The following is a 26,710-nucleotide window of genomic DNA, read 5'->3' as shown; positions in this document are numbered from 1 at the left end:
CCTCAACACAATTGACATCTGGGGGCTAGAAAATTCTTTGTTGTCCTGTACATTATAAGATGTTAGTAGAACACTTGACCTCTACCCACTAGATGCCAAGGTGTGCCAATCAAAAAACTCTCCAGATATTACCAAATGTTCCCTGGGGGACAAAATTGTCACCACCTGAGAACCACTGGACTATACCATACTGCCTACCTCTGGAAGCAGAAAGAAGTCTGTAAAGTAAAAGTGTTAATTCTCTAACATCTGAGAAGGACTCCTAATTCACCAGTTCTAGTGTTTTACTGATATTTAGAGCCACAGAGATTTTTATTACTTCTCACCTAATTTTGTTCTACAGCTTCAGTTTGTTCCAACACTTCTTCCATTCCCCCAAAGGATTTTCAAATACAACTGAACAGAATGTGTCAATAATCAAGCTATTTATGATTGGTGGCACAGGATAAAGCAAAACCTCCCAAATCTTATAGTGTGCTTGGCTGTCGTTGATATGTTCTAAAATATATTAGTGTAGAAACAGCCTGCATAAATACAATATTAGAAATATTAACAACATTCCATCTCCAGAAAAAAAAAGTCCTCTCCATACTCCCCAAGAAATTCCTGGAAAGTGATGTGACCTAAAGCCCAATTCATGGTGGGCAGAAGTAGAAGAGAATCAAAAAGGAAAACAAACATGAATTAAGCATGATTCTGGAGCATCGCATCAAGCCCGGTGTCAAAAAGAGATGTTTTCCTTTGCTGCAGAAGAAACCACTCCCCTTCAGTGCCTGGCACTGCACAGATGGAAAGGTGATATTTACTCAAAGAATTGCACAAAATAGGTGTTACTCCAAAATAACATCTTCTTGATGATCTGGACATGATGTTGTCCAGTTCCTCTGTCCAGGAAGAATGAGGTTGTCATCTGAGACAAAAGTTTAAAGAATCATATAGTGAATATCAATATACCACCACCTAGATTTAACAATTGCATATACTTTACCATGTTTGTTTTATCTATATTAGGAGGAGGTGATTTGCTTTTGTTTTTGATGAATTTCAAGGTTTTTAAAATATCTTTTTCCTTACCTGCAAAGAACAAGTAACTTCAATGGGGGAGACAAGCCTTATGCATATGAAAGGGCTAAAAACAATATAATACCACCAATACAGTGAGAATATGAGTATAGATAAGTGAGTGTTTTAGGAATTCAGAGGAGACAGTTGGTCCTGTGAGCTGTGAAGACTCCCAGAAGAAGGTAGGACACAAGTCTTTGAAGAATGAACTGGATTTGGAGAGTGGGGGTGCAAAGGTAGATGATGCCCTTGGGAAGTGAGAAAAGCAGCCTGGCTGGAGCTGAGATATGAAGTACAGACTTGACCCTGAAGACACTAGGAAGTCACTGTAGGTTCATAAACCAGGCAGCAATGTGATGAAATTAGTGCCATCTTGCCTGCAGGTGCCAATTTGGAGTGGAGGTGAGAGAGCAGATTCCAAGGGACAAGAAAGGAGGTCACAGACAGCATAACAGGTCCTGGACTAGGGCAGAGGCTGTCGATGAACAGGAAGGGCTGATGATGACAGATAATTCAATAGGATTTGTTAGAGGAAAGAAACTCCTCACAGACAAAACCAAGGTTTTAACTATCATGACTGGGAGAGGGGCAATGTCACTTACAGAACTAAGAAGACAAGAGAAGAAGTTAATGTGGGGAGTTGGAAAGACACACAGAGTTGAGTTTGAAGCTGGCTGAAGTCCAAGTAGCAGCAAACACTTCAGTTGAAAATGTCTGGACTCACAGGACCAAAGCTCAACAGAAAGATATAGGTAGAAGATATTTCCATATCAATCTCTTTTCACTTATAACTTTTAACTTTTTTCCTTTTAGTCTCAAAAAAAAAAAAAAAAAAGAATTTTCTCCTCTGCTCACCAAAGCTAAGCTCTTATTTTTGTTAGGGAACCTACTTTTGTCTCAGGTTCCAGGTATCTAAGTCAACAATTAATGTAGCATCTGCAGTGTTCCCTGTCCACAAGCTTTCTCCCTTCCACCTGCAAACCTCTTCTGACTCCCTGGCAAAAAAAAATGAAACTCCTTTTCTTCATACTAACACTCCTTCTGACTGGCACCCAATCTCTTTTTCCTTTCACTGATCAACTGTGCAAGTAATGGGTTCCTATCCACCACCCCAAATCCTTACTCTGACTGCCTCTTCTAATACTGCGCTCCTGAGAGCTCACAGTGGCCTTGTTTTTATCACATCTGGTGACACTTACCCAGCACTCCTCTTGCTCAACCTGTCTGCAGCCTGTCTTCACCTCAGAACCCACGCTGACTCCCTGGGGTCTCCAAGATCAAGTCTCCTTTGCTGCCATGTTATAAATAAGTGTTTATCCCCCAAATTCTAACTTTAGTTCTTCCCCTCTTTCCTCCAGTCCCTCCCTCTGACAAATGGTGTATTCACAAAGCTTCAGCTGCATCCAACCTTGACCCAGAAGCTTTCCAAGTCCACGTCGCCAGCCCTAATCTTCTGCCTATGCTCCTGTATTGAGTCCCATTTTCCCCACACACACATAAAAAAACTCCACCTGGATGTCCATCAGTCATCTCCAGTTCACTAGTTCCAAAGCCAATATCATTACCTGCCTTGCAAATCGGTTCCTGTCCCAATCAGACCATGTCAATGGCACACTGTTAGTCCTCTACACTCTCAACCCAGCTACTTCTGTTTCCTCATGGGCTTACTTTTCTTTTCCCCCTATAGCCAGTTTGTCAACAAATCCTCACTTTTCTGCCTTTGAAAATGTCTCTCAGAGCTGTCCCTGACTCCTCATCCTTTTTGCCACCAACCTAGAGCAAGCCCCCTCCCCCTCAGCTCTGAATCACTTTTCCATCTCCCTGGATTCTTTCTCTCCCTTTTCCACTTCATCAGTCATATTACCCCCAGATTAACCTTTCCAAATACCACTTTCTTCATGATATGCCCTTGCTCAAGAACCTAAAATGACTCCCTACTAACTCTTAATCAAATCCAAATCCTTTCTTGGATTTCCCAGACTCTCCCTATCTGTCCTGCCCCACTTACCTATCCCTGTTTCCTATTTCTCCCTAACCTACCTCTTCTATTTGGTCAGCCCAGAAACCTCAATGTCCATGCCCCAAACTCCTATGTGCCTTTTGCCCATGGCATTCCTCCCTCTCCACCCCCTTTAAGAACTACCTTTGGTTCTACCTCATCTATAGTTCTGTCAACTTCTTATCTTATAGAGCCATGTTTACCAATTAATTAATTCCAATTGAGCAATAATTGTCAAACTCCTTTTAAAAGTTCTTTGAGATCAAAGACCACTCTGAATATTTCTTTTGTATTCCACAGCACCCTGGACAGCAGAAGACTCCCAGTAGGAGTTGAAAAGTCCTTGTTGGTTTTCTTTTTAAAAAAAAATCTTTTTACATTTATTTATTTTTGAGAGACAGAGAGAGACAGCATGAGTAGGGGAGGGTTAGAGAGAGAGGGAGACACAGAATCAGAAGCAGGCTCCAGGCTCCGAGCTGTCAGCACAGAGCCAAATGCAGGGCTCGATCCCACGAACTGTGAGATCATGACCTGAGCCAAAGTCGGACACTTAACTGACTGAGCCACCCAGGCGCCCCGAGTCCTTGTTGGTTTTCTATTCCAATTGGTTTCTATTCCCAGTTTTGAGTTCCCATATTTCCCCTCCTCTACCTAATAAAAATGATAAATAAAACTATTGTGACACACTCCCAGGCTTGGAACAGAGAATTCCTAAGAAGACAATATGGAATCCACCAATAAGAATAGTGGGCTGGTGTGTGTACCTGTGTGTATGTGTGTGTGTTTGCGTGTGTGCATATGCATATGTGTGCAGGGAGTTGAAATGTAGGGAATTTAGCTTAATCAAATGGTCAGGAGACTTGAGATACCAAAATAATCACAAGAGGACTAGTAAGGGACCAAAATGACAGAATTACTTGAAACATTCCTAATTAGAAGCACAGTATGCCAGGGTTTGACAAAGCAATTGCCAGTCTCATCCTTGTGCATGCAAAATTTTCCACCAGAAAGTAGGGGGTAACTTTGGTGCTAGGGACTTTGAAAATGTGTTTGAAGTTTTCTCAGTTCAACTGAATAAATTTATAATCTGTCTAGCTACCAGGTACAGTGCTATGGTCCATAATGATGGAGAATCAGAAGGGAGAAGGTTACAAAATGTGGCCTTATCCCAGGCTTAAGAATCTTCAGTAAGAGCCCAGGCTAGAGACTAGTGGGGGTAAAATCAGGAAGCAAAGCACAGAGGACCATGTTGGGGGGCTGGGAGGGAAGCAGTCCTAGACCTAGCGACCGGCAGTGTGCATCCCCACTTGCAACTTGTTACAGGTCATCAGTCATTTCCAGCCTTCTTCATTGCAGATTTAACCTTTCTCTGATTCTAAGTGCACATCAGATCTAACCCCCCCCCCAAAAAAAAGGCTCCCCAAGGAGGAAGGGGAATATCCTCAACAGGAATCCCACAGGAGACAGACCCTAGTCTGCTATTTATTCTGTGATTTGAGCCATACATAAGCCACACATTGTATTTGGAAAGGGCCTGGGAAAAGTAACACATTGGACCATTATAGGCCATTAACACCATTAACACTGTGTGAATTTGTCAAAATTATCAAACCTCCAGAAACTGAACTCAGCCCAAGGGCCTGGGACAAGGAATGGACAGGACAAGGTAATAAGAAAGGTGAAGGAGGAGTGGTTGTCAAAAGATGAAAGTGGGATCCAGAAAAGGAAGGTGGGAAAGGTCACACTCCAAGAGTTTTTTTTTTTTCTTTTTTTTTTTTTTCCTAGAGCTAAGAAAAGGCAGACTTTGTCCACAGATGGGAGGACAGAGAGGGTGGGGGGGTGGGGCAGCAGGGGGTGTCAGGGGAGACCTCCTGATGAGTATTTCTGGTTATCACTCAGGTCCCAGAACCTTATAACCTAGATGTCAAGTTATAAACTTAGGTCAGGCACCTCTTTAGAATCCATGCTTTGGGTCCTGGGCAGTGTGTGTGAGTATGTGTGAGTGCAAGAGATAGAGACTGATTGGGGTGGGGGGGGGGGGGGGAATAAGAGACTGATGGGGGGGGGTGCTGAGCCCTGGGAAGCAGTAGCGTATAACAGAGGCTTCCTCTGCTTTCTCCAGGCCCTGGCATGAGCTCCTGCCCTCCAGCTCTTTCCTCTTCAGACCAACCAGAAAATGAACATATGGGCCAATCAAGTCTTGACTTCTAAAGCCACAAGTCTCCCCAACAAAGCACCCCACCCTCTTCCCTAGAGATGACCTCTAGGGCAAGGCAATGAGATTAGGAAACAGATGGGTGTGCAGAGAGCCTTCAGAGCTAACCTGATCCTTGACCCCACCAGTTCATGTCCTCTAATCCAACTTATGGAAGGACAGGGCAGATGTGCAGGGTCCCCATAACTTATTGGACTCCTTGGGACAAAGATTCCAGACAAAATGGTTCCAGACACGGGAGATGAGGAACTGGCGGAAGCCACAGGTAAACGGGAGATGGGGAATCCCTGGCTGCCAGAGAAATAGGGCCACAGGTGGTGGGAGACGAGGGTGGTCGGTGTCTGTTTTGGAGAACGGGCTGTGGAGCCCGGGAGCAAGAGCTATAGACCTGGGGGATGGGAGGTGGCAGGGGCAACAAACAGCTGTAAAGACAGATCTGGGGGCTCTTATACCACAGGCAAGCAAAAGATTCAGTGGGTGTGTATGAGGAGGACGCTAACTCACACTTCCAGGAATGAGTGATTCCTAAGAAAAGCTCATCCGTTCCCAGAACTGGAGAAGAGGAGGACACGGAGGAGGTCCAAGGCGCCCACCGCCCTCCCAGCCCGGTCTGCCTCTTAAGTCCGAGACGCCGACTCCCCACACGCACCAGGCATGACCGTCCTTGGTCCGCCCGGCTCCTGACTGTCAGTCTGCAGCGTGCGCGACTCCCGGTCCCCTCTTGCCCCTCTCCACACGTCAGGACCCCGGGCCCCTGGCCCCAGATGGGGTGCCAGCCCAGGGCGGCCGGAGGCTGGCTGACAGGCGCTGGGGGAGGGGGGAGACGAGGGAGGGGCCGGGGACGCCGGTAGCTGAGCCGCGCGCTGCAAAGTGATCCAACATCGCCCCATCCCCGCGCTCCAGGAGAAGGCGGCCGAGGGGACCGCCTCCCGCCTCCCCAACACCGACTCTCGCAAGTGGGGTGAACGCCGAGGGGTGCCGGGCTCCCAGCCCCCACCCCTCCCCAAAACGCAAGCAGCATTGCCATAACAACAAGAATCTCGGCAACTCCAGTCCGACGACACGGAGGACTGCCCCCCGACACGCACACCCCAGCAACAGCCCTCCTTCCCCAAACTTGTCCGAGACGCCGCGTCCCGAGCAGCAGCCCTCCCCCGGGCCCCCCGCGCCCTGCCCAGCTTACCTGTCCGGAAAAAGGCATCTACGTCCGAGTCGGCTGCTCCTCCTTCCTCCGCTGCCCCCTCCGGGGGGTTCATGACTGGGGGAGGCGTCCGCGGGCAGCCGGGGCCGGCCGAGCCCGGGGCCGAGGGCTGCGGGGCGCCCGCTGGGCGGAGGGCGCGGGGCGCAGCGGCCGCGGCCGCAGACCAGGAGGACTCGCGGCTTCGAGGGCGGGCGGCTCGGGCGGCTGGGACGGCGGGGCTGGGGCAGAGGACGCCCAGCCTCCCTCAGGCGGAGGCGCGCGGCGGGCTGGGGGCGCCTGCCGCCGGCTCCCCCATGGTACCCCTTCCTCGCGGGCGCTGGCCGCCCTGCTGTCTGGCCAGAGCCGGACCGGGCCGGGGCCGGGGTCCGCGCTGCCTGGGCGCCCGCTCTTCCCCAGCAGCGGCAGCTGGCTCTTCTCCTCGCCCGTCCGCCTGTCTCTATTGTTCAGCCCTGCTCGGCTCTCCTCTTTATTTTTCCTCCTCCCTCCCACCCTCCCTGTCTCTCTACCTCCTCCCTCCCGCGCTCGCTCGCTCGCTCTCTGGCTCCCCCTCTGGCTCCCGCCGCCGCCGCCGCCGCCGCCTCTCCAGCTCCTCCCCCGGCTCCCGCTCCCTCAGTCCCGGCCAACAATGACCCGGACGGCGCGGAGCCGAACTGAAGCTCCGGCCCGGGCCGGCCGCTCACCGCGGGCCCCCAGCGGCGCGGACGCCTCCCTCCCCCGCGGCCGCGCGCCGGCCTCTCCCGGAGCCGAGCCCGAGCAGCGAGCTATTGTTCGTGGCGGCACTAGGCCGGCTTCCTGAGCCCCGCAGGAAAAGCCCCGGCGAAGGAGGCGGCTGAGGAGGGGGCGGGGCCGCCGGGCTAGTGCGGGGCCGCCGGGCTCGCCCAGGGGCCCTGCCGCCGCGGTCCCGCGCGCTCAGCTCTCGGCTCGCGCTGCGATGCTCCCGGCCCGGCGGCGGTCCTCCGCCCTACCCGGCGCCCAGGTATGCGAGGGGAACCCCACGCTGCCTGCCCGCCTCCTCTTCAGACCGGTACCCAAGCTGCACTGACCTGTCCTCAGAGACCGGACTTTTCCCTCTCCTTCCTGACAAAGCTCTCTCCTGTCTCCCTCCCCTCCTGAGCCTCTCGCATTTTCCTCCGTCTCGCCTTAGTTCCTCTCGTTTTTAGCCTTTCGTTTCCTTTTTCCCCTTTTCAGCGCCCCTTTAAACATCTCTGCCTGTCTCTGTGACTCTTTGTCCCACTCATTCCTCTTGCCATGTCTCCCTGCCCATCTCTCCCTCCCTCTGTCACTCTCTTCTGTCTCTCATTTGTCTCTGTCCTGCCTCTGTACTTGGCCCGTATCTCTGAGCTCCTCTTGGACAGCTGTCAAAACTCCCTAATCCCCGGGGGCCTTCTCTGTTTTGTTCCTCTCCCTCGTGTGAATGGAGAGATCCAGTTGGCCTGGAGAAAGGAGGTGTTACGGCAAGCTGAATTTCAATTAAAGTGGGGAGAGGGGCTGGGGAGGAATGGGGATGACGGCAAAAAAGAAAGCAGATGCTGTATGGGGTAATTAATGCAGTGATTGTATTGTGCCAATTGGTTTTTTAAGCAATAATTAAACAATAATTAGCCAGTATTCTGTTTATAGTTCTAGTGACTGCAGAGACTACAAAACAGAGGCTCTTTAGACCTAAGTACTTAATGTGGTGTGTTGGGAGGTGTTGCTGCTGCCTCATCCAGGCAGATGGAGAGGCTGTGGCCTGACCTAATGTGTTAAAACACACGGAATAGGAAAACCAGGTCCTCGTCTAAATTTGATGGCCCACTCCTGGATGTATTTATCTCTAACAACGTCTTTGGTTCCACCTCTCTCCGGTTCAAAGCACCTGGGACCTTTCCAGATCTATTAACTGGGTAACTCTAACAGCAAATAGAATGAATTAAATAAGATTTTAGTGAACCCTTTCTAGCTCCCAGTACTCATCACTTTCTTTACTGAATGTCACACATTTTTTTTCACCCACTAAAAATATAAGTACTGTTGCCTGTCTCCAGTCTTGGGTACATCTATCAGGCTCCATTTCTTAAAAATTATTAATAGTGACGCTGAGATCACAAGTTCACTGCCATGAGATCTAATTCATCTGATACCTTAAATTGCCTTAAAGCATCCAGATGCCCCCCTACCTACCACCTTTTCTGACAATGAAAGTACTTCTCATTTGTCTTTTCTAACTTTTGCCTCCGCTTAACCCCATGCCTAAACCCTTTCCTGTACTCCCCCACACACATGATGGCAGAGCTGTTAACAGCTACTTGTGCAGATAGAGAACCAGAAGTCTGGCAAGAGTATTAGCTCATCCCAAATTCAGAAGAAACATTACATGTTTAGAAGAAGTTTCATATCAAAGTCTCAATAAATGTGAACCAGAATGGGGGAAAACCTTATACAACACCAGTTTTTGAGAGGAAATTTGGCAATTTGTATTAAAATCTTAAATGTATGTGGCTATATCATTATCAGACAAAGAAGATTTCAGAGCAAAGAATATTACCAGAGATCAAGAGGGACATTTCAATTCATCAGATACATGTAACAATTCAAAGAGTTTTTGCATTTAATAAGGGAGTTTCAAAATATATGAAGCAAAACCGATAGGACTATAAGGAGAAGCAGACAAATTGATAATTATGGTCAGACATTTTAATATCTGTCTCAATAATTGATAGAATAAGGAGACAGATCATCAGTAAGAATATGAACAGTGCAATTTAACCCAACTGATGTTTATAGAATACTCCACTCAACAACAGCAGGTACACATTTTTTTCAAGTGCACAGGTAACATGTAACAAGATAAATCATGTGCTAAGCCATAAAACAAGTCTCTAACAAATTTAAAAGGATTAACCCCATGCAGACTAGTAGGTAAATTATACCTCAGTTGTTTGGGTTTGTTTGGTTTTTTTTTAATGTTTTTATTTATTTTTGAGACAGAGAGAGACAGAGCATGAGCAGGGGAGGGGCAGAGAGAGAGGGAGACACAGAATCTGAAGCAGGCTCCAGGCTCTGAGCTGTCAGCACAGAGCCCGACGCGGGGCTCGAACTCACAGACTGTGAGATCATGACCTGAGCTGAAGTCGGAGGCTTAACTGACTGAGCCACCCAGGTGCCCCTGTTTGGGGTTTTTTTAAATCATATAAAGTATATTTTCTGAGCACAATAGAGTTAAATTAGAAATCAATGACGTTGACTGATGAATGGACAAAGAAAATGTGGCATATATATACAGTGGAATACCAGTCAGCAAAAATGAAATCTTGCCATTTACAAGAATGTGCATGGAACCAGAGTATATTATGCTAAGTGAAATAAGTCAGTCAGAGAAAGATAAATATCATGTGATTTCACTCAAATGTGAAATTTGAGAAACATAACAGATAGAGGAAGGGAAGGAAAAGTAAGATAACAGAGGGAGGCAACCCATAAGAGACTCTTAAAGACAGAGAACAAACAGAGTTGCTTGAGGGGAGGTGAGTAGAGGGTTAGACTGAATGAGTGATGGCATTATTAAGGAGGGCACTTGCTGGGATGAGCACTGGGTGTTGTATGTAAGTGGTAAATCATTGGGCTGTACTCCTGAAATCAATACTATATTGTGTACTAACTAACTTGAATTTAAATAAATAAATTTTTAAAATAAAAAGTCATATTTCAAAAGAAAAATAAAAACAAATCAATGACAAATATATGGGAAATCCCCCAAATATTTGGAAACTTAATAACATATTTCTGAATAATCCATGCTCAACTAAGAACTTGAAAGGAATATTAGAAAGAATTTTAAAGTGAATTAAAATGAATATGTCATATAAGAATCTGTGGGATACAGTTAAAGCAGTATTTAGAGGGGAATTTAGAGTACTAAAATACCTATTTTGAAATGAAATATCTCGCACCAGGGATCTCCTGTTCTACCTTAAGAGTAAATGAAACCCAAAGCATAAGAACAGCATTTTAAAAAGGCAGAAATCAATGAAATAGATAACTGAAAAAAAAGAGAAAAATCAATGAAACCAAAACTGTGTTCTTTGAAAAGATCAATAAAATTGATAAATCTCTAGCCAAACTGAAATAAGGAAACAAGAGAGAAGAATCAAATTACTATTAGCAGGAATGAGAGAGGTGACATCACTACAAATAATGGAGATGTAAAAACAACAAAAGGAAATATTATGAGCTATTTATGCCAATAAATTCAACAACTTACATAAAATGGACACATTTCTTGAAAGGCACAAACTACTAAAGTTTACTCAAGAAGAAACAGATAACTTAAATAGCCATATATCTATTAAAGAAATTAAATTTGTAGCTTAAAATTTTCCATAAAGAAAATTCAAGACCCATGTGGCTTTACTGGTGAATTCTATGAAACATTTAAAGGAAAAGTAATACCAATCCACACACACATTTCCAGAAAAGGGAAGAAGAGGAAATAATTCCCAGCTATTTGCATGAAGCCAACATTACTCTTTTTTTTTTTTTAATTTTTTTAATGTCTATTCATTTTTGAGAGACAGAACATGAGTGGGGGAGGTGCAGAGAGAGAGAGAGACACGGAATCTGAAGCAGGCTCCAGGTTCTGAGCTAACAGCACAGAGCCCAATGCAGGGCTCAAACTCATGAACCACGAGATCCTGACCTCAGCCACTTAACACACTCAGCCACCCAGGCACCCCAATGCCAACATTACTCTTATGCTAAAACTAAACAAAGACCAATGAAGAGGAGAAAAGAAAAAACAAAAACAAAACTGTTGTCCACTCTCCTTTGTGAACATAGATGCAAAATTCTTAATGAAACTTTAGCAAATCAAATCCACTAATATATAAAAAGGATAATACATTATAATAAAGTGCATTTTTGCAAGGATGAAAGGTTGGTTTGACATTTGAAAATTTACCAATGTAATTTACCATATGTCATGGGTTGAATTGTGTCCCCCCAAAAGATAAGTTAAAATCTTAATCCCCAGTACCTGTGAATATAACCTACTTTGGAAATAAGGTCTTTACAGATGTAATGACTTATGGATGGGGTCATTATGGTAGGTCCTAGTCCAATATGACTGGTGTTCTTATGATAGAAAAACGTGTTGTGAAGAAGAGGCATACAGGGAAAACACCATGTGACAATAGAGGCAGAGACTGGAATGGTGCAGCTACAAGCCAAGGAACGCCAAAAATTAATGGTCACCACCAGAAGCTAGGAAGAAGCAAGGAAGGATTCCACCCAGTTTCAGAGGGAGGACAGTCCTGCTGACACCTTGATTTTGGACCCCTAGCCTCCAGAGCTCTGACAAAATAAATTTTTGTTCTTCTAAACCAACCAGTTGTGATACTTTGTTACAGCAGCCCTAGAAAATTAATATACCATATTAAAAAAGAAAAACCATACAATCATCTCAATAGATGTAGGAAAAGCATTTGACAAAATACAATATTCGTTTTTGATCAAGACTCTCAGCAAACTAGGAATAGAAGGAACTTCCTCAACTTAATAAAGAGCATCTATTAAAAAAAAAAAAAAAGAAAGCCAGGGCACCTGGTTGGCTTAGTCAGTTGAGCATCTGACTTCGGCTCAGATTCTGATCTCATGGTTTGTGAATTCAAGCCCCACGTCGGGCTCACCTACTGTCAGTGCAGAGCCTCTGCCCTCTCTGTCCCTGCCCCTACCCCCCAAAAATAAATAAAAACATTTTTAAAAAACTTATGGCTAATACTAAAATAATGGTAGAAGACTGCTTTTCCCCTAAGATGAGAACAAAGCAAGTATGTCCACTCTGACTCCTATTCAACATTGTATTGGATGTTCTAACAAGTATGATAAGGCAAGAAAAGGAAGTTAAAGGCATCCAAATTAGAGAGTAGGGGGTAGAACTTTATTCACAGACAAGATGATTGGTTATTTAGAAAATTCCATGAAATCTATCCAAATGCCTCTAGAACTAATAATGTGTTTAGCAAGATTTCAGGATGTAAGACCAACATAAAAATACATTGTATTTCTCTACACTAGCAATGAAGGTTTAGAAATTGAAATTTTAAAAATCACTATTTACATTTGCATGGAAAAATATAAAGATGAAGACTAACTCTGATTAAAGATATGCAAGACCCACACATTGCAAACTACAATACGCTGCTGAAAGAAATTAAAGAAGACTTAAATAAATGAAAAGATACTGTGTCATGGGTCAGAAGACTCAAAATGCTTAAGACATCAATTTTCTCCAAATTGATCTGTGGATTCAATGCAATACCAACTAAGATCCCAGAGGATTGTTTTGTAGGGTTTTTTCATTTTTTGTTTTTATTTTTTCTGTAGATATTGACAAGCTGGTTCAATCCAAATAAACTAGAAAAGTCAAAAATCTGAGAAAGAATAAAGTAGGAGGACTTACCCTATCCAACTTCAAGACTCACTATAAGGTTAGAGTTATCAAGACAATGTGATTTTGGCATTAAGATAGAAAAATAGATGAATGGAATAGAATGGAGTCCAGAAACAAACCCACACATTTATGAAAAGTGATTTTCAACAAAGATCAAAGGAAATTTGGTATAATAAGGATAGTCTTTACAATGGTGCCTGAAAAACTGAAAACCTGTATTAGTTTCTATGACTTAAATAGCAAATTACCACAAACTTAGTGGCTTAAAACAACACACATTTTATTATCTTATAGTTGTGGAAGTCAAAGGTCCATAACAGGTCTCACTGGGCTAAAATTGAGGTATTAAAAGGGATTCCTATTCTTTCTAGAGGTTCTAGGGGAGAACTGTTTCCTTGCTTTCGCCATTTCTCTGGTTCTCTTTCAGTCCCCCTCTCCCACTCTTAAAGACCCTTGTGATTACATAGGGCCCGCCCAGATAAATCTAAGATAATCTCCCTATTTTAAGGTCATCTGATTACAATCTTAATTGCATCTGAAACCTTAATTCCCATTTGCAATGTAACATAACATATCCACAGGTTCTGGGGGCCAGGACATAGACATCTTTGGGGAAAGGCATTATTCTGCCTACATAATATCCATATGCAAAAAGAAAATAAACTTAGATCAATATCTCACACAAATTAACTCAAAGTGGATCATAGACCTAAATGTAAAGTCTAACACTATAAAATTTCTTGAAGACACTGAAGAAAATCTTTGTGACCTTAAGAGTAGGCAAAGATTTCTCAGATATGACACCTAAGGCATAATCTCTAAAAGAAAAAATTATAAACTTGTAATTATGAAATTTCAACAAAATTAAGAAGTTCTACTCTTTAAAAGATATTAAGATAATGAAAAGACAAGCCATCAGAGAAAATATTTGAAAATCACATATCTGATGAAGGACTATCTCTGGAATACATAAAGAACCCTCAAATTTTTTAAATAAGAAAACAACCCAATTTTTAAAAATTGGGCAAAAGATTTGAATAGAAACCCATATTCGCAGATACATGGATGGCAAATAAACACTTGAGAAAATATTCAACATCATTCGTCATTAGGGATATACAAATTTCCAAACCACAATGAGATACCACAATCTATTAAAATGTCGCAAATTAAAAAGACTTGCTCATCTCCAGTGTTGGTGAAAATGTGAAACAACTGGAGCTCTCCTGCACTTCTGGTGGAATGTAAAAGGGTGCAACCACTTCAGAAAACAGTTTGACAGTTTATTAAATAGTTAAACATGCACCTGCTGTATGACTCAATCATTCTTGGTATTTACCCAAGAGAAATAAAAGCATATATCATGCAAAGACTTGTACACAAATGCTCATAACTGCTTTATTTATAATAGCCAAAATCTGGAAGCAATCCAAAAATCCATTAACAAGTGATAGGATAAACGAATTACCATATATACACACGATGGACTACTACTCGGTAATAAAAAGAAATGAATTATTGCTATACCAATAATATGTGGATGAAATTCAAACTAATTATGCTGAGTGAAAGAAGTCAGACCAAAAAAAAAAGCACATACTAAATTATTCCATTTATATAAAGTTCTAGGAAATGCGAAGTGATCTATGCTGGCAGAAAGCAGATCAGTGGTTGTCTAGAGATGACCAGCAGGGCAGAGACTGGGAGGGGAGGCGCAGGAAGTTGGGACAATGAAGAGGAACACTGAAACTTTTGGAGGTGAAGGGTATGTTCTTGATTGTGTCAATTGTTGTGTAGGTGTATGCTTATGTCAAAACTGATCAAATTGTGCAGTTTAAATACATTCAATTTATCAAATATCAATCATGCCTCAATAAAGCTATTTTTTAAAATAATTTTTGTTAGAAAGAATGTGATAGGGGCACCTGGGTGGCTCAGTTGGTTAAGCATCCAACTTCAAATCAGGTCATGGTCTCACGGTTCATGGGTTCAAGCCCCACATCAGGCTCCATGCTGGCAGTGTGGAGCCTGCTTGGAATTCTCTCTCTCTCCCTCTCTCTGCCCCTCTCCAGCTTGCTCTCTCTTTCTCCCTCTCAAAGTACATAAATAAACTTTTAAAATTAATTAATTAATTTAAAAATGTGGGGGGAAATGTGGTAAAGCTCCATGTACTTACAAGGAAATAGCAGTTATCATGTGAGGAATATATGGGATTTTCATGGTCTCAAAATTTTAACATTATATTTAAATATTTAAAACTTCATGATTCTTTACAATGAGGAGAAAGAGAGAGAATCATCCTCTGGGGAGTCTTTCTTACATGGAGCACAAGAATGTCAGGGTGGAGGAAGGAGGAGAGATATTAAGGTACAAGTATTTTGGGAAAAAAAACTCTCAGTCTTGACAGACACTGCCTTTTCTCCACTCCTCTTTGAAGATTTAAGGAGGAATGGATCAGAATAGGACAGGATGGAAGAAATGCTTAGGAAGGTAGACATGCCCAGGAGAATGGAGGGGGCAATCCAGAGTCCATAGCAACAGTCTAAGAGCAGGTGGTAAACAATTCAAGGAGGGTATGGCTGTGAGACTGAAGCAGAAGGTTGTGGAAGTCAATAAGAAGGACAGAGCAATAGCATGTGTTGAAAGCGTATATGTGGAGGAGAGAAGATGTGGGCAGGAAAGAGGGAATGGTGGTAAACAGTAGTTCGGGATACCTCTGGGCACTAGGCAACTGAAAAAATGGCGGCACCACTAACAGAAGAAAAAACGATCTAGGTGAGAAACCAAACTGGGGAAATACAGAAAAGTGATTAAATATTACTTACTTTTAGGGGTGCCTGGGTGGCTCAGCCAGTTAAGCATCCTACTCTTGATTTCAGCTCAGGTCATGATCTCATGGTTCGTGTGATTGAGACCCACATCAGGCCTGCTTGGGATTCTCTCCCCCTCTCTCTCTGTCCCTACCCCATTCTCTTTCCCTCCCTCTCTCTTTCAAAATAAATAAGTAAACATTTTTAAAAGATGTTATTTAGTTTTACCCCTCAGTTCACTGATGAGAAAACTATAAACTGGAGAGTAAAGTGACCTGCCCCAAGTCACACAGCCAACCGCAGAACTCATGACTCCTAGGCCAGTTTTCCAGGTTGCTTCCCTATAACAACACATCTCCCACTTGAGGAGTCTGAAGGATGATAGGCATCCAGGTGGTAGTGTCCTTCCAGCAATTAGAACAGTCAGTGCAGAGCCTGGGACAGCTTGGGAGCTGGAAATATTGATTAAGAAGCCAGAAGTTGGCTGAAGCAGCAACAGCAAATGAGATAAAAGGTTTTCTATCCATTTCCATTAACTTTCCCTCTTTAGACGTATTATCCACTTCTATGTCCTGCTTTCTACTCAAATCAAATCTGCCTTGGAACCAGCACCTCTTCCTGACTTTACTGACTTCATTATCCCAGTGTCAAAGACTAGAACCCTAGGAGACTTGCCTGGCTCCTCTGCCCTCTCTACTTCCTGCCTTCATGCTCTCATTAAGCCAAAGTTTTCCTTTGAAATGGCATCCATTGCCTCCTTTCCCACCAACACCATCCAAACCAGGCTTTGACTCCATAATCTTGAATTTCTACAATAGCTTGCCTACTGGCTTTCCCAGGCAAGGTGTGGAAATAAAGCCAAAACATGAAAGAAACAGAGACAGACAAGTCACAGGAGCATGTTGGCCATGGAGATAGGAGACAAGCAGTGTCGGCAGGCAGACAGATCCAAAATGTCAGATGTCACAGAGAAGTGAGGGGCAGCAAGGACTGGGGCATGGAGACAGGATTTGGTCAGTGCAGGTTACAAGTGGCCTGGAGAGAGAAAGCAGAGGGCGGAACCTGGCTGCAGACAGGACAGGGGCCAATGTGTCCTGAGGGGAATGGAAGCAGCAGACCTGAATCATCTGTCCCTGAAGTTTGGGCAGTGAAGGCAGACAGACAGACAGACAGTCGTTCCACAGTACGATCAAGTTTCCAAATGTTTGTTTCTATCTGGTTTTCAAAATGGAGCTAGCTGTGCAGACTTGAGAGACAAATGAAAGAATAAGAGGGAGTTAGAAAATTCTGAAGCTGGAAAACTATCAGAGTCACTCAGAAACTGGAAGGGTGGGTGGCTCTCCCTGTTGCAGTGATCAGCCAGCATCCTGAGGGTTGGTCTGCATAGAGGAAGCTGGTAGAAGATATTTGGGCCTCAAATCGTGATTCCCAGCCCTCAGCCCATACCGCACAGGAAATTTCTAACACAAAGCTGCTTCCTTTGTCACACTATTTTCTGTTTAGAGTAAGCATAGGAAGTAATCTGTCCTGTTCTTTTAACAATTCCAAGGGAACACCAAAACATCCCCTGGTCTTGGCCTTGTTCAATATACAGTTGTGACAGAACCAAAGTTCTTCCTGACCTCTACTCTTAATCTTTCCTGCTCCAACTGAAGCAAATTCCCTCTCATCCTGTCTTCGGGGGAAGCCTGTGATGGCCAAAAAGCCTGCCTGGATGAGGAAATCTGCAGCAGGTAAAGTAACATGGATTTCCTCCAGATCCTAAGGAAGTTGTCATTGACTGTACACCCATGTTACCTGCCAGCCTTGCCTATCCTAAAAAGATAGGGGCACTCAAAAAGATTAAAGAACATTCAAATACATGCCAATTTCCACTGACATTGTAAGAGAAAGACCTCTTTAGTCATCTCAAAGATTCAGGTCCAAGGAAGCCAGAAGGAATTCTGCAGCTAATAAACTAAAGCATATCTTAAGCTAGCCAAGAAGAGTCACATATGCTTAAGAAGTCACCAGACAGGGGCGCCTGGGTGGCGCAGTCGGTTAAGCGTCCGACTTCAGCCAGATCACGATCTCGCGGTCCGTGAGTTCGAGCCCCGCGTCAGGCTTTGGGCTGATGGCTCAGAGCCTGGAGCCTGTTTCTGATTCTGTGTCTCCCTCTCTCTCTGCCCCTCCCCCGTTCATGCTCTGTCTCTCTCTGTCCCAAAAGTAAATAAACGTTGAAAAAAAAAAAAAAAAAAGAAGTCACCAGACATATAATCCAATCAGCCCCAGGAGCCTCTCTGTGTCACCAAGTGGACTCAAGGAAGAGTAAAGTTTCCTCTCTGATGCCATCTCAAGAGGCTAAGGAGGATCTGCCAAGCATCCCTTGGGGATATGTCTTGTAGCAAGTGACAAGAAGGAAATCAAGATGTGGAAAAGAAAGCAAGAAACAGGTTGGGATGAAGAAGGAATAAAAACAAAAATGGAAGAAAGATGGTGATAAAAAGACAACAAAAAAGGAGAGAGAAAGAGATGGAGAGAGATGGAGAGCAAGGGAGAGAATCTCTGCTGTTCACTTAAAGCAGAGGTCTGATGAATAAAGTTTTATTCCAACACAGCCATGCCCATTCATATAATTAGTGTCTATGGCTGCTTTTGTGTTATAGCAGCAGAGCTGAGGAGTTGTGACAGACACCATATGGTCTGCAAAGTTGGAAATATTTACTATCTGGCCTTTTACAATAAAAGTTTTGCTGACTCCTGACTTAGAGTAATAAAGAATGTCATAATTTCCTCTAATACTAGTAAACTCTTTGTGGTTCTTCAACTGTTCTTAATGCTTAAAGTTATCTTCAGAAACTATTATCCTGGAAGAAAAAAAGGTCTGGAGCCAAGCAATGGGAAAATTATTCAGAATTGTAGCTTAGAGAGTGACCAAAGCAAATTACATTATGGTACAAAAGAAATTGCAAAGCTGAAGAACAAATCTGACTCTCAAAAGACAGTTATGGATGGGAAATGTGTGTGTGTGTGTGTGTGTGTGTGTGTGTGTGTGTGTGCATGAGTGTGTGTGTGAGAGAGCAAGAGAGAGATACAATTTTAGTACTGCTAAATACTAATTAGAAATCTATATACAGAAATATATGTGTGTATATTTCTAAGTATAATGTTTCTGTATATACATTTTTTTGCAATTAGTATTTAGCAGTACACAACTCACAACTGTTTCATGGTGTAAAAGTTGGTATAGTATGGTGCCCAAGGGAATTAAAGGAGTTTATCAATAGAATACAGGAATAATAATAATATAAAATTAAAATATGGATAACAGGTGAATTTAGGGAAAGAAAATGGTTTAAATGTTTCCCTTATCATCTTTTTATATGACATGAGGGGACAAGTGTGAAAGTGGTGTTTTTTATATCTCTACCCAAGATGCTTGATAACATGAGGCTGAGGAAGACGAAGGCAGCGAGTAAAGGATGAAAGCCACCTCACAGAATGTGAAACAGGATCATCTAGGCTGTGCTGGACCTTCTGCAGAGAAATTAAAGAGCCAAATAAAAACCCCATGTCTCCTCCATTTGGTGTATATTTTTCCAATCTTATCCTCAAATTACTCCTTTCCATACCCTCCAAAGTCATCCTATTCTATCTTGTCCTGCCTACATACACTCACACTCCATCTCATGTACAAGATTCTACTTTTCTTTCTCTACCCAGCAATCCCTGCCCTGTCCCCATCCCTAGCTTTCTACTCAAAGGCACAGACACTGCTGGTTATCTACCCCAAAGTCATGCCTCCTTACTAAGAGAATTGCCATATTATTCAGAAGAGCAATGTGCCCAGCTAAAATGCCCCCTGCCCCAACTCCTTTATACCTGGGGCACCATGTAACCCATTTCTTGTTATGAGACATGACTCTGAGAGTCAGGTTGGGAGTTGGGGAAAATGTTTTCCCTCTTCATATGGACCCTGCCTTTCCCTCACACATGCCTCTCCTTTCTCTCTTCTCCTTTTGTTCCTTCATTCTTTTCTTCTTTCTCCTGCCTGGTCCACAAACAGGAGGCTGGAAGTAGAGTAACCATCTTGGGAGCAGAAGACAACAAAGCCACAAGCTAAGGATGATGGAGCAGAAGGAGGAAAGGAGCCTAGGACGCTGATGCCACCTTGGAGCTCCTGCAAAGACTTGGACTTCTTGGTATGTGAGAGTATTATGCCTCCATTTAGTTAAAGCCCTACAGGTTCAGGTGATGAGTAGCCTAATGCAACTCTTTGTCACACCCATACTACTCCTTCCGCCTGGAAAGTTGCTTTCTCCTTACTGCATAGCCAGTATTTGATGTCCTGTTGCTTTCTTCAAAGACCACCCTAAATCCCACCTCCTTTTGGAAGGCATTCTATGACATCTCAAAATTGATCTCCCATTCTCTCACAGTCACGTAGGGCACAACTGAAATCATTAAAATAGCATGCATGTGTCAAGCCTGCTTCATGTCATAAATACATATATATGTTTATTCACACACACCCCTGCTAGGTTGAGAGCTGCTAAGGGCAAAGATCCTATGTCACTAATTCTGAATGCCCTGCAGCACCCAGCACATTGCCCAGAGCAGTTACTCAATAAAGGGTTGTTTACTTTGATTGGAGAAATGCTCCTTCCTTCCCAAGTGTATATTATGGATCAGTTTAAAACACCTGGTTTCCATGTAGATGGGGCGAGAAAGTTGCCAAATGGGAAAAGACTTTAGAAATCTTAGTCATATTTTCACCATGTTTTGACAGTTTTGAAACTGTGCAGCCTATTGCTGACTGATGGCCCAGATGTATTAAAAAAAGGTAAAAGGAGGGACAGAAATGAGATGATATTTAAAGCAAGACTGGACCTATATACAATCAAAATAGTATGCTGGTTTCACCAAACTCAACTTCAAACCAGCATCTGCTGAAGGTAGACTCCTATCCAATGTATTGCATTATAATTCCAGCTACACTTCTGCTTATTTATTTAATTTCTTTTGTTTGACTAAATTTTTTTAAACATCTACTATGTGCCAAGCCTGGAATAACTAGTCATCCTAGTTTGCCTGTGAAATAGGGGTTTCCTGAGATGCAGGATTTTTTAGTGCTAAAACCAGAGTCCCAGGCAAACCAAGATGGTCAGTTTCCCCCAAAGATCTGTGTTTGATATTGGATATAAAGCAGTGAGGAAGACAGATATAGTCCCTGCTCATAAGGGTCTCTACAATCTAGTGGGCTTTTCTTTGGTAAGGGCCTGGGGGGGAGGGGTCCCCAGTAATTACAGATAGGTTTTCATCCTTTAACTATACTTTCAAGTCATTCATGTTAGATTCTATTACACAGTAATCAAGTCCATCCAACACTTTCAGGTGCTAACACACAAATCTCTCAGCACAGTTGGCTGTCCATGTGGAAGGAAGACGAAGAACTTTGGAATAGGAGAGTAAGCAGAAGTTCAGTTCATGAATGTGTCCATTGTTCTGACGGCTGTGAATTCCAACCAACTTTAATCACAGCCTGAGCCAGTTGTCTGTTGTTCTTGGATCAGCAGGCATACTCTATCTTCGGGTTCTCAGCCCTCTTTGTGACACTAATTTTGACCTGTTGGGTGGAACAGTGCTCTCTTTGGAAAGGGCCAGGAGATCTGAACCTTTCCTAAGAGAATATGGAAGTATCTGACTGTTGTGTCTGCTGACGTGGCCATCACAGCTAGCTGGGCATGACTTTTTTTCCATCATTGTTCCATATGCATTCCTCCTATAGCTGGATACTGGGTTAAAGAGAAAAACTCTTCCATTCTTGAGTCAAGGGCATATGGATGACTTAATTTACCTCATAAAAAAGTAAACCCTTCTTCCAGATTGGGGGTATGAGCTTCACAACCTGATGGTCCTATCCCCCATAGTTACCACCCACTCAATAAGGCTCAAAGTCCTGGTTCCTCCATTCCAAGAATCAATGGACTACTTCTATCTCTGTAGGGGATTATTTTCCCCTTCAATCCCCAGACTTTATTTCTGCTTGGCTTTAATAACAACCATAAATTGGTTTTCTACAATTGCTAGACATTTTACATGCTAGATATTTTTATATCTATTATCCTATTTAAACTGCACAACAACTGGGGCGCCTGGGTGGCTCAGTCGGTTGAGCGTCCGACTTCAGCTCAGGTCACGATCTCGCGGTCCGCGAGTTCGAGCCCCGCGTCGGGCTCTGGGCTGATGGCTCAGAGCCTGGAGCCTGCTTCCGATTCTGTGTCTCCCTCTCTCTCTGCCCCTCCCCCATTCATGCTGTGTCTCTCTCTGTCTCAAAAATAAATAAACGTTAAAAAAAAAAATTTTAAACTGCACAACAACGCAAAGTAGATATTGTTATTCCCACTTCGAGATGAGGCACAGAAAGTTTAGGGAACTTTCCCTGGGTCACATATTATACAGTTGAATTTGAGTCCTACTCTGTCAGACTCTTCTGAAAGTTGGTTTGATGACCTGAAAAGGAACAGAATCTGTATACTTGAAGATAAGTGTGAGAAGAACTTCAGGAAGAGAAGCAATTTTGTGTCTGTTGACTTCTAAATCTTGCTTGGAGAGGGGGTGGGTAGGACAGGGGATGCGGCAAATCAGGGGAAGGCTAGACAAAAGCCTTGGTCTACTGCTCTGCATGAGTTCAAACATAAACTTAGTTTATAACTATATATGAGTTTGTGCTTCGAAGCAGTGAGGAATTAATTTAAAAACTGCCTAAGAAGGTTTTTTAAGGGCATTTTTTCAACAAACAAAACTAAAATGCTTAATTTCATTTCCATGGAACTTTTTATGCCAAAGATGCTTTAAGTGGCCTAGAATTATCCTTTGGAAAGATACAGATCAGAGAAGTTAGGAGTCCGATTTTTGTTATACCTCCTAGTCAGCTTTATCATTGAGGCACAGCCCTGAGGGTCTCAGAGCCTGACTACATCACTACCCATACTATCCATGGACACAGTGGGGGGATGGTGCAGGGATCCCAGAATGAACATTTACAAATGAGGAAAGTTATGCCTAGAGCCATGTATCCCCAGTGTCTTGCAAAACACCTGATTAATAGCAGGTGCTCCATAATTTTATTGAATAAATGAATCAGTGAGCAAATAAATAAGTTAAGTAATTTTTCAGAAGGTCACACAGCAGGGACAAAACTCCAATGTCCTAAATCTTAACTCCATCCTTGATTTATTTACATCATCCTTTGGGTGAGCCTGGCCAACTTTAAAGTGGATATTTGGAGTCAAAATGAATAGGGCACTGTGCCTGACTTAAGCAATATCAAAGATGTAATTAGAGATGTGGAAAAGATGAAGTTGGTGAAGATCTCCTGTAATCTAAATGCCAGGACCGTTCAGTGTGGTTGGTTTGATTTCTAATGAGCATCTGCTCCCCCTCACCAATCCCTTTACACTTTCATACAATGCACAGTTCATATTACAAAGTCAACAGTTCTTTATCATCTGTGTGGTCATTCACCCTGTTCTTGTCTCTCCCTGGTAATTGTTTAATCTGGCTTCCCCACCACATTTCTTGGCTGCCTGCTCCCTTCTGCCCTTGTCAGTCAGGTTGTACTCAGGGAAAGTAAAGGCATAGAAAGCATTTCAAAGTCAATTAAAACTGATGAGGTGTTTATCTACTGCTTTGGATTATCTCCATGCTCTGTGTAGACAGATAGCATAGGCTGGGTAAACAACCAGCCACAGATTAGGGAACCTTCTAAGATTTGTACTCAGCTTTCCCCTATCTATCATAAGAGAGGGGTGAGGAGTATGGATGCCCATAGGATACATTTTTAAAAACCAAGGTATAGGGGAGTCCAGGTGGCTCAGTCAGTTAAGTATCTGACTTTGGCTCAAGTCATGATCTCGCGGTTCATGAGTTGGAACCCCGCATTGGGCTCTGTGCTGACAGCTCAGAGCCTAGAGCCTACTTCGGATTCTGTGTCTCCCTCTCTCTGCCCCTCCTCCACTTGTACTCTGTCTCTTTCTCAGTCTCTCTCTCCCTCTCAAAAATAAACATTAATTTTTTTTTTAAATCAAGGTATAACTTATACGTGTTCTAACTGTACACTTTAATGAGTTTTAAGGTGTGCAAACATTGCCATAATCAAGACAAAGAACATTTCCAGCATCCCAAAACATTTTCATGTGTCCCATCTCAGTTAATCTTCCCCTACCTTCGCCCAGGCAACCACCAATCTGCTTTCTGTCACTATAGATTAGATTTGTCTCTTCTAGGGTTTTCATATAAATGGAATCATAGAGTATGTACTCACTAAAGTTATTTTTACTAGACTTTGGAATAGCTTTTCTGATTTCCTTCCCAAGTGATGTCTGGTTCAGGCTGATATTAAAATGAGTTCATGTTCCCTACACCCACAGTGATTTGACAGGGTGGGCAGAGCTAGGATGTGGAAGAAATCTGAGAGGTAAGTGGAGGCTGATGAGAAAATACTTGGCAATGAGAAAAACGTTGGCTTTTCACAGCATTGGTAGAAAATGACAAAGAGCGTGTGCCCACTTTGTGCCCTGAACCTATTTTCAATGTCACACAATACAACTTGTCTTAAACCTAACTGCCTAGGAATTTTGTGTTCTTTGCCTTGAATGGGCACTTTATTTGGAAACTCCAGACTCCAGCCACCCCTCTCAGCAACGGAGTCATTGCACCCTCTGGTGTAAACCTGGGGATCTGTCACCCCTGTGGCATAATGCATTCCCACCTACACAGCCATATATCTATCACCCACTGCAGCCCTCCCCTGCCTTCAGGTTTCCCTGACCCCCTCAAGCAGGGAAGTATCAGACTCCCTCCCAGCTGCTGTTAGGTTCATGGGTCAGAGGCGGAGCTTGTGAACACGTGAACATAGAGGAATACCAAGAGACTGCTTGAGAGAAGACAGGGACAGAGAGAAGAAAGGAAACCCCAGAGAAGACAGAGCAAGCTAGACTTGAAAGATGAAGAGGTAAAGGGCAGAGGCACAACCCATACAACAGAGCAGGAAGCAATAGACGGATGGATTTTTTTTTTTTCCACCTAAGAGAAATCCTAAAAATTCATTCCTCTGTCCAAAATACATAGATTCAGACCCAGGCTATGAGAATCCTTGAAAAGTGGATTTTAACATGGAAATACTGATAAATCTTTCAAACAACCTGTACACCCCCCAGGTACTGCTGGACCTGCTTAATCCCTTTAAACCTCCAATAACTCCAAGTATGGTGTTTAAAGTCTCATAAATCTGCACTAGCTTAAAATAGGGAAATATAAATCATGTTCAGGAGCTTAGGGGTAGGGACAGAAGATGGGCACCCTAATGCCATTTAAAACCACAGCATAGGCTTTTCATCAAATTATTCCAAGAAAAGCTGAAATGGAAAACGCTCAGGTTTCTGAGTTGTGGTTCCATACATTCTCAATTTGTTCTTTTTCCTTCTTTTCAGGGGGCAGGGTGGAGTGTGAGGGAGTGTAGATGGGCTGTGTAACTGGAGGGGAAAAAAACTGCAAAGACCTGTCTCGCTTAGTCCTATTTTTACACAAAATAAAACCCAAAACAAACAACAACAATTTTTTAAAACTACTGCCAGAAATCATTAGAAAACAGCACTATTTCTAGTAAGGCACCAACAAAAATGATGTCTGGTTTTTGTTAAATGGATTAATTCATGCCAGAAAGTAAAAATTGTGGATACTATTCTACTAGTAAGAGCTGATTTTTCTTTTTCATTTTATTATATGCCAGGCACCTTCTGTGTGAAGAAATTTGGGTATACTATCTGATTTCATCCTCACAGCAGCCCCATGAAAAATATTATTCTCTCTGCTTCAGAGATGAGGAAACTGAGATTCAGATTGTTTAAGTACCTTGCCCAAAGCCACACTGCTGCTAAATGATAGAGCAAAAATTCAAACCCAAGGTTCGCTTTGGAAACTCCGTCTTCTTCAGGATGCCACCTCCTTCGGTGGTGTCATGGACCCAGCCCACAGACCACCTGGAGGAATCCCAAATGTCATCCTCTGAGAACTGATGTGCTTTCATCTCTCTCTGGACCTGGTCCAATGACCTTTTCAAACCCCGAAGTCTTAGAAAAGTCTGCTCTGTTAACTGAATCTTTACCCAAAGTTCAGACCATCTAGAGAAAATCACAGTCCCTTGCTTGTGTTGCTTTCTTCAAATCCCAGTTTTCCTGCACTGAGATACTACCAAGAGATCCTGGGAAAACCTCTGAACTCTAGACTCCTCACTATTAAATAAGGATCTAGGGGCACCTGGGTGGCTCTGTCCGTTAAGCATCTGACTTTGGCTCAGGTCACAATCTCACGGTTTGTGGGTTCGAGCCCTACATCAGCCTCTGTGCTAATAGTTCAGAGCCTGGAGCCTGCTTTGAATTCTGTGTCTCCTTCTCTCTCTGCCTGTCCCCTGCTCATTCTCTCTCTCTCTCTCTCTCTCTCTCAAAAATAAATACACATTAAAAAAATAAAAGATTAAATAAGGATCTAGAAGACTACCTCCTGGGATGTTGTGAGGATTAATGTATAGGAACACAGTCTGGAGACTGCAAAAGCCAGGAAATTTCTGGGTCTTATGATGATTATGGTACTTTACATATATACTAAGGAGTAACAGCCCCACCAAAGTCTAGCTTCACAGGGAGAGAGAAGACATAAGACATTTCAACCACTGGGATGGAAGCCAGAACTCATTTCAAAACACTCATGATTGAAAGACATGAGTTTGGAAGAAGGAAAATACGTGTCTCTCTACCATTACTTCCCAAAATGTTTTCAGTGGGGTATTAATAGATGTTTCCTCAAAAGGTCTATGGTCAGAGAGATTTGGAAAACACCATCTCTCAGAGATCACAATGCACCTTGTCTTATTAAACATCCTGAGAAGTCTTACCATAAAATAGTCTCTGCTTAACTCAGCAATTCCTAAACATGTGACCTCAGGAACTTGATT

The 26,710-nt window shown here is 43.2% G+C and overlaps 1 protein-coding gene and 1 long non-coding RNA gene across 18 annotated transcripts in view; one reads left to right on the top strand and one right to left on the bottom strand.

Moving 5' to 3' along the window:
* KALRN (kalirin RhoGEF kinase) overlaps positions 1-6,903 on the bottom strand; it is a 675,561-nt gene extending 668,658 nt beyond the window's left edge. For 10 of the 16 annotated variants that reach the window (XM_045502312.1, XM_045502314.1, XM_045502313.1 and 7 more), the window contains exon 1: positions 6,460-6,903. In XM_045502312.1, coding sequence (XP_045358268.1) covers positions 6,460-6,532 — 73 coding nt within the window. In that variant the 5' untranslated portion in view covers positions 6,533-6,903. The remainder of the gene's footprint in view (positions 1-6,459) is intronic. The other 6 variants (XM_045502323.1, XM_045502334.1, XM_045502325.1 and 3 more) reach the window with 4 other exon arrangements.
* Positions 6,904-7,024: 121 nt separating this feature from the next.
* Positions 7,025-26,091, top strand: LOC123610992. Of its 2 annotated transcripts, none has more exons than XR_006718371.1 (3): positions 7,025-7,453; positions 19,763-19,898; positions 25,490-26,091. It is a non-coding gene; the product is annotated as an uncharacterized LOC123610992 (long non-coding RNA). The 2 variants fall into 2 exon arrangements; XR_006718372.1 differs by lacking the exon at positions 7,025-7,453 and adding an exon at positions 17,246-17,450.
* Positions 26,092-26,710: the final 619 nt, after the last annotated feature.

The sequence above is a fragment of the Leopardus geoffroyi genome, chromosome C2 (assembly GCF_018350155.1).
Source record: "Leopardus geoffroyi isolate Oge1 chromosome C2, O.geoffroyi_Oge1_pat1.0, whole genome shotgun sequence".
Taxonomy (NCBI): Eukaryota; Metazoa; Chordata; class Mammalia; order Carnivora; family Felidae; genus Leopardus; species Leopardus geoffroyi.
This window is presented reverse-complemented; position numbering and strand designations above follow the sequence as displayed.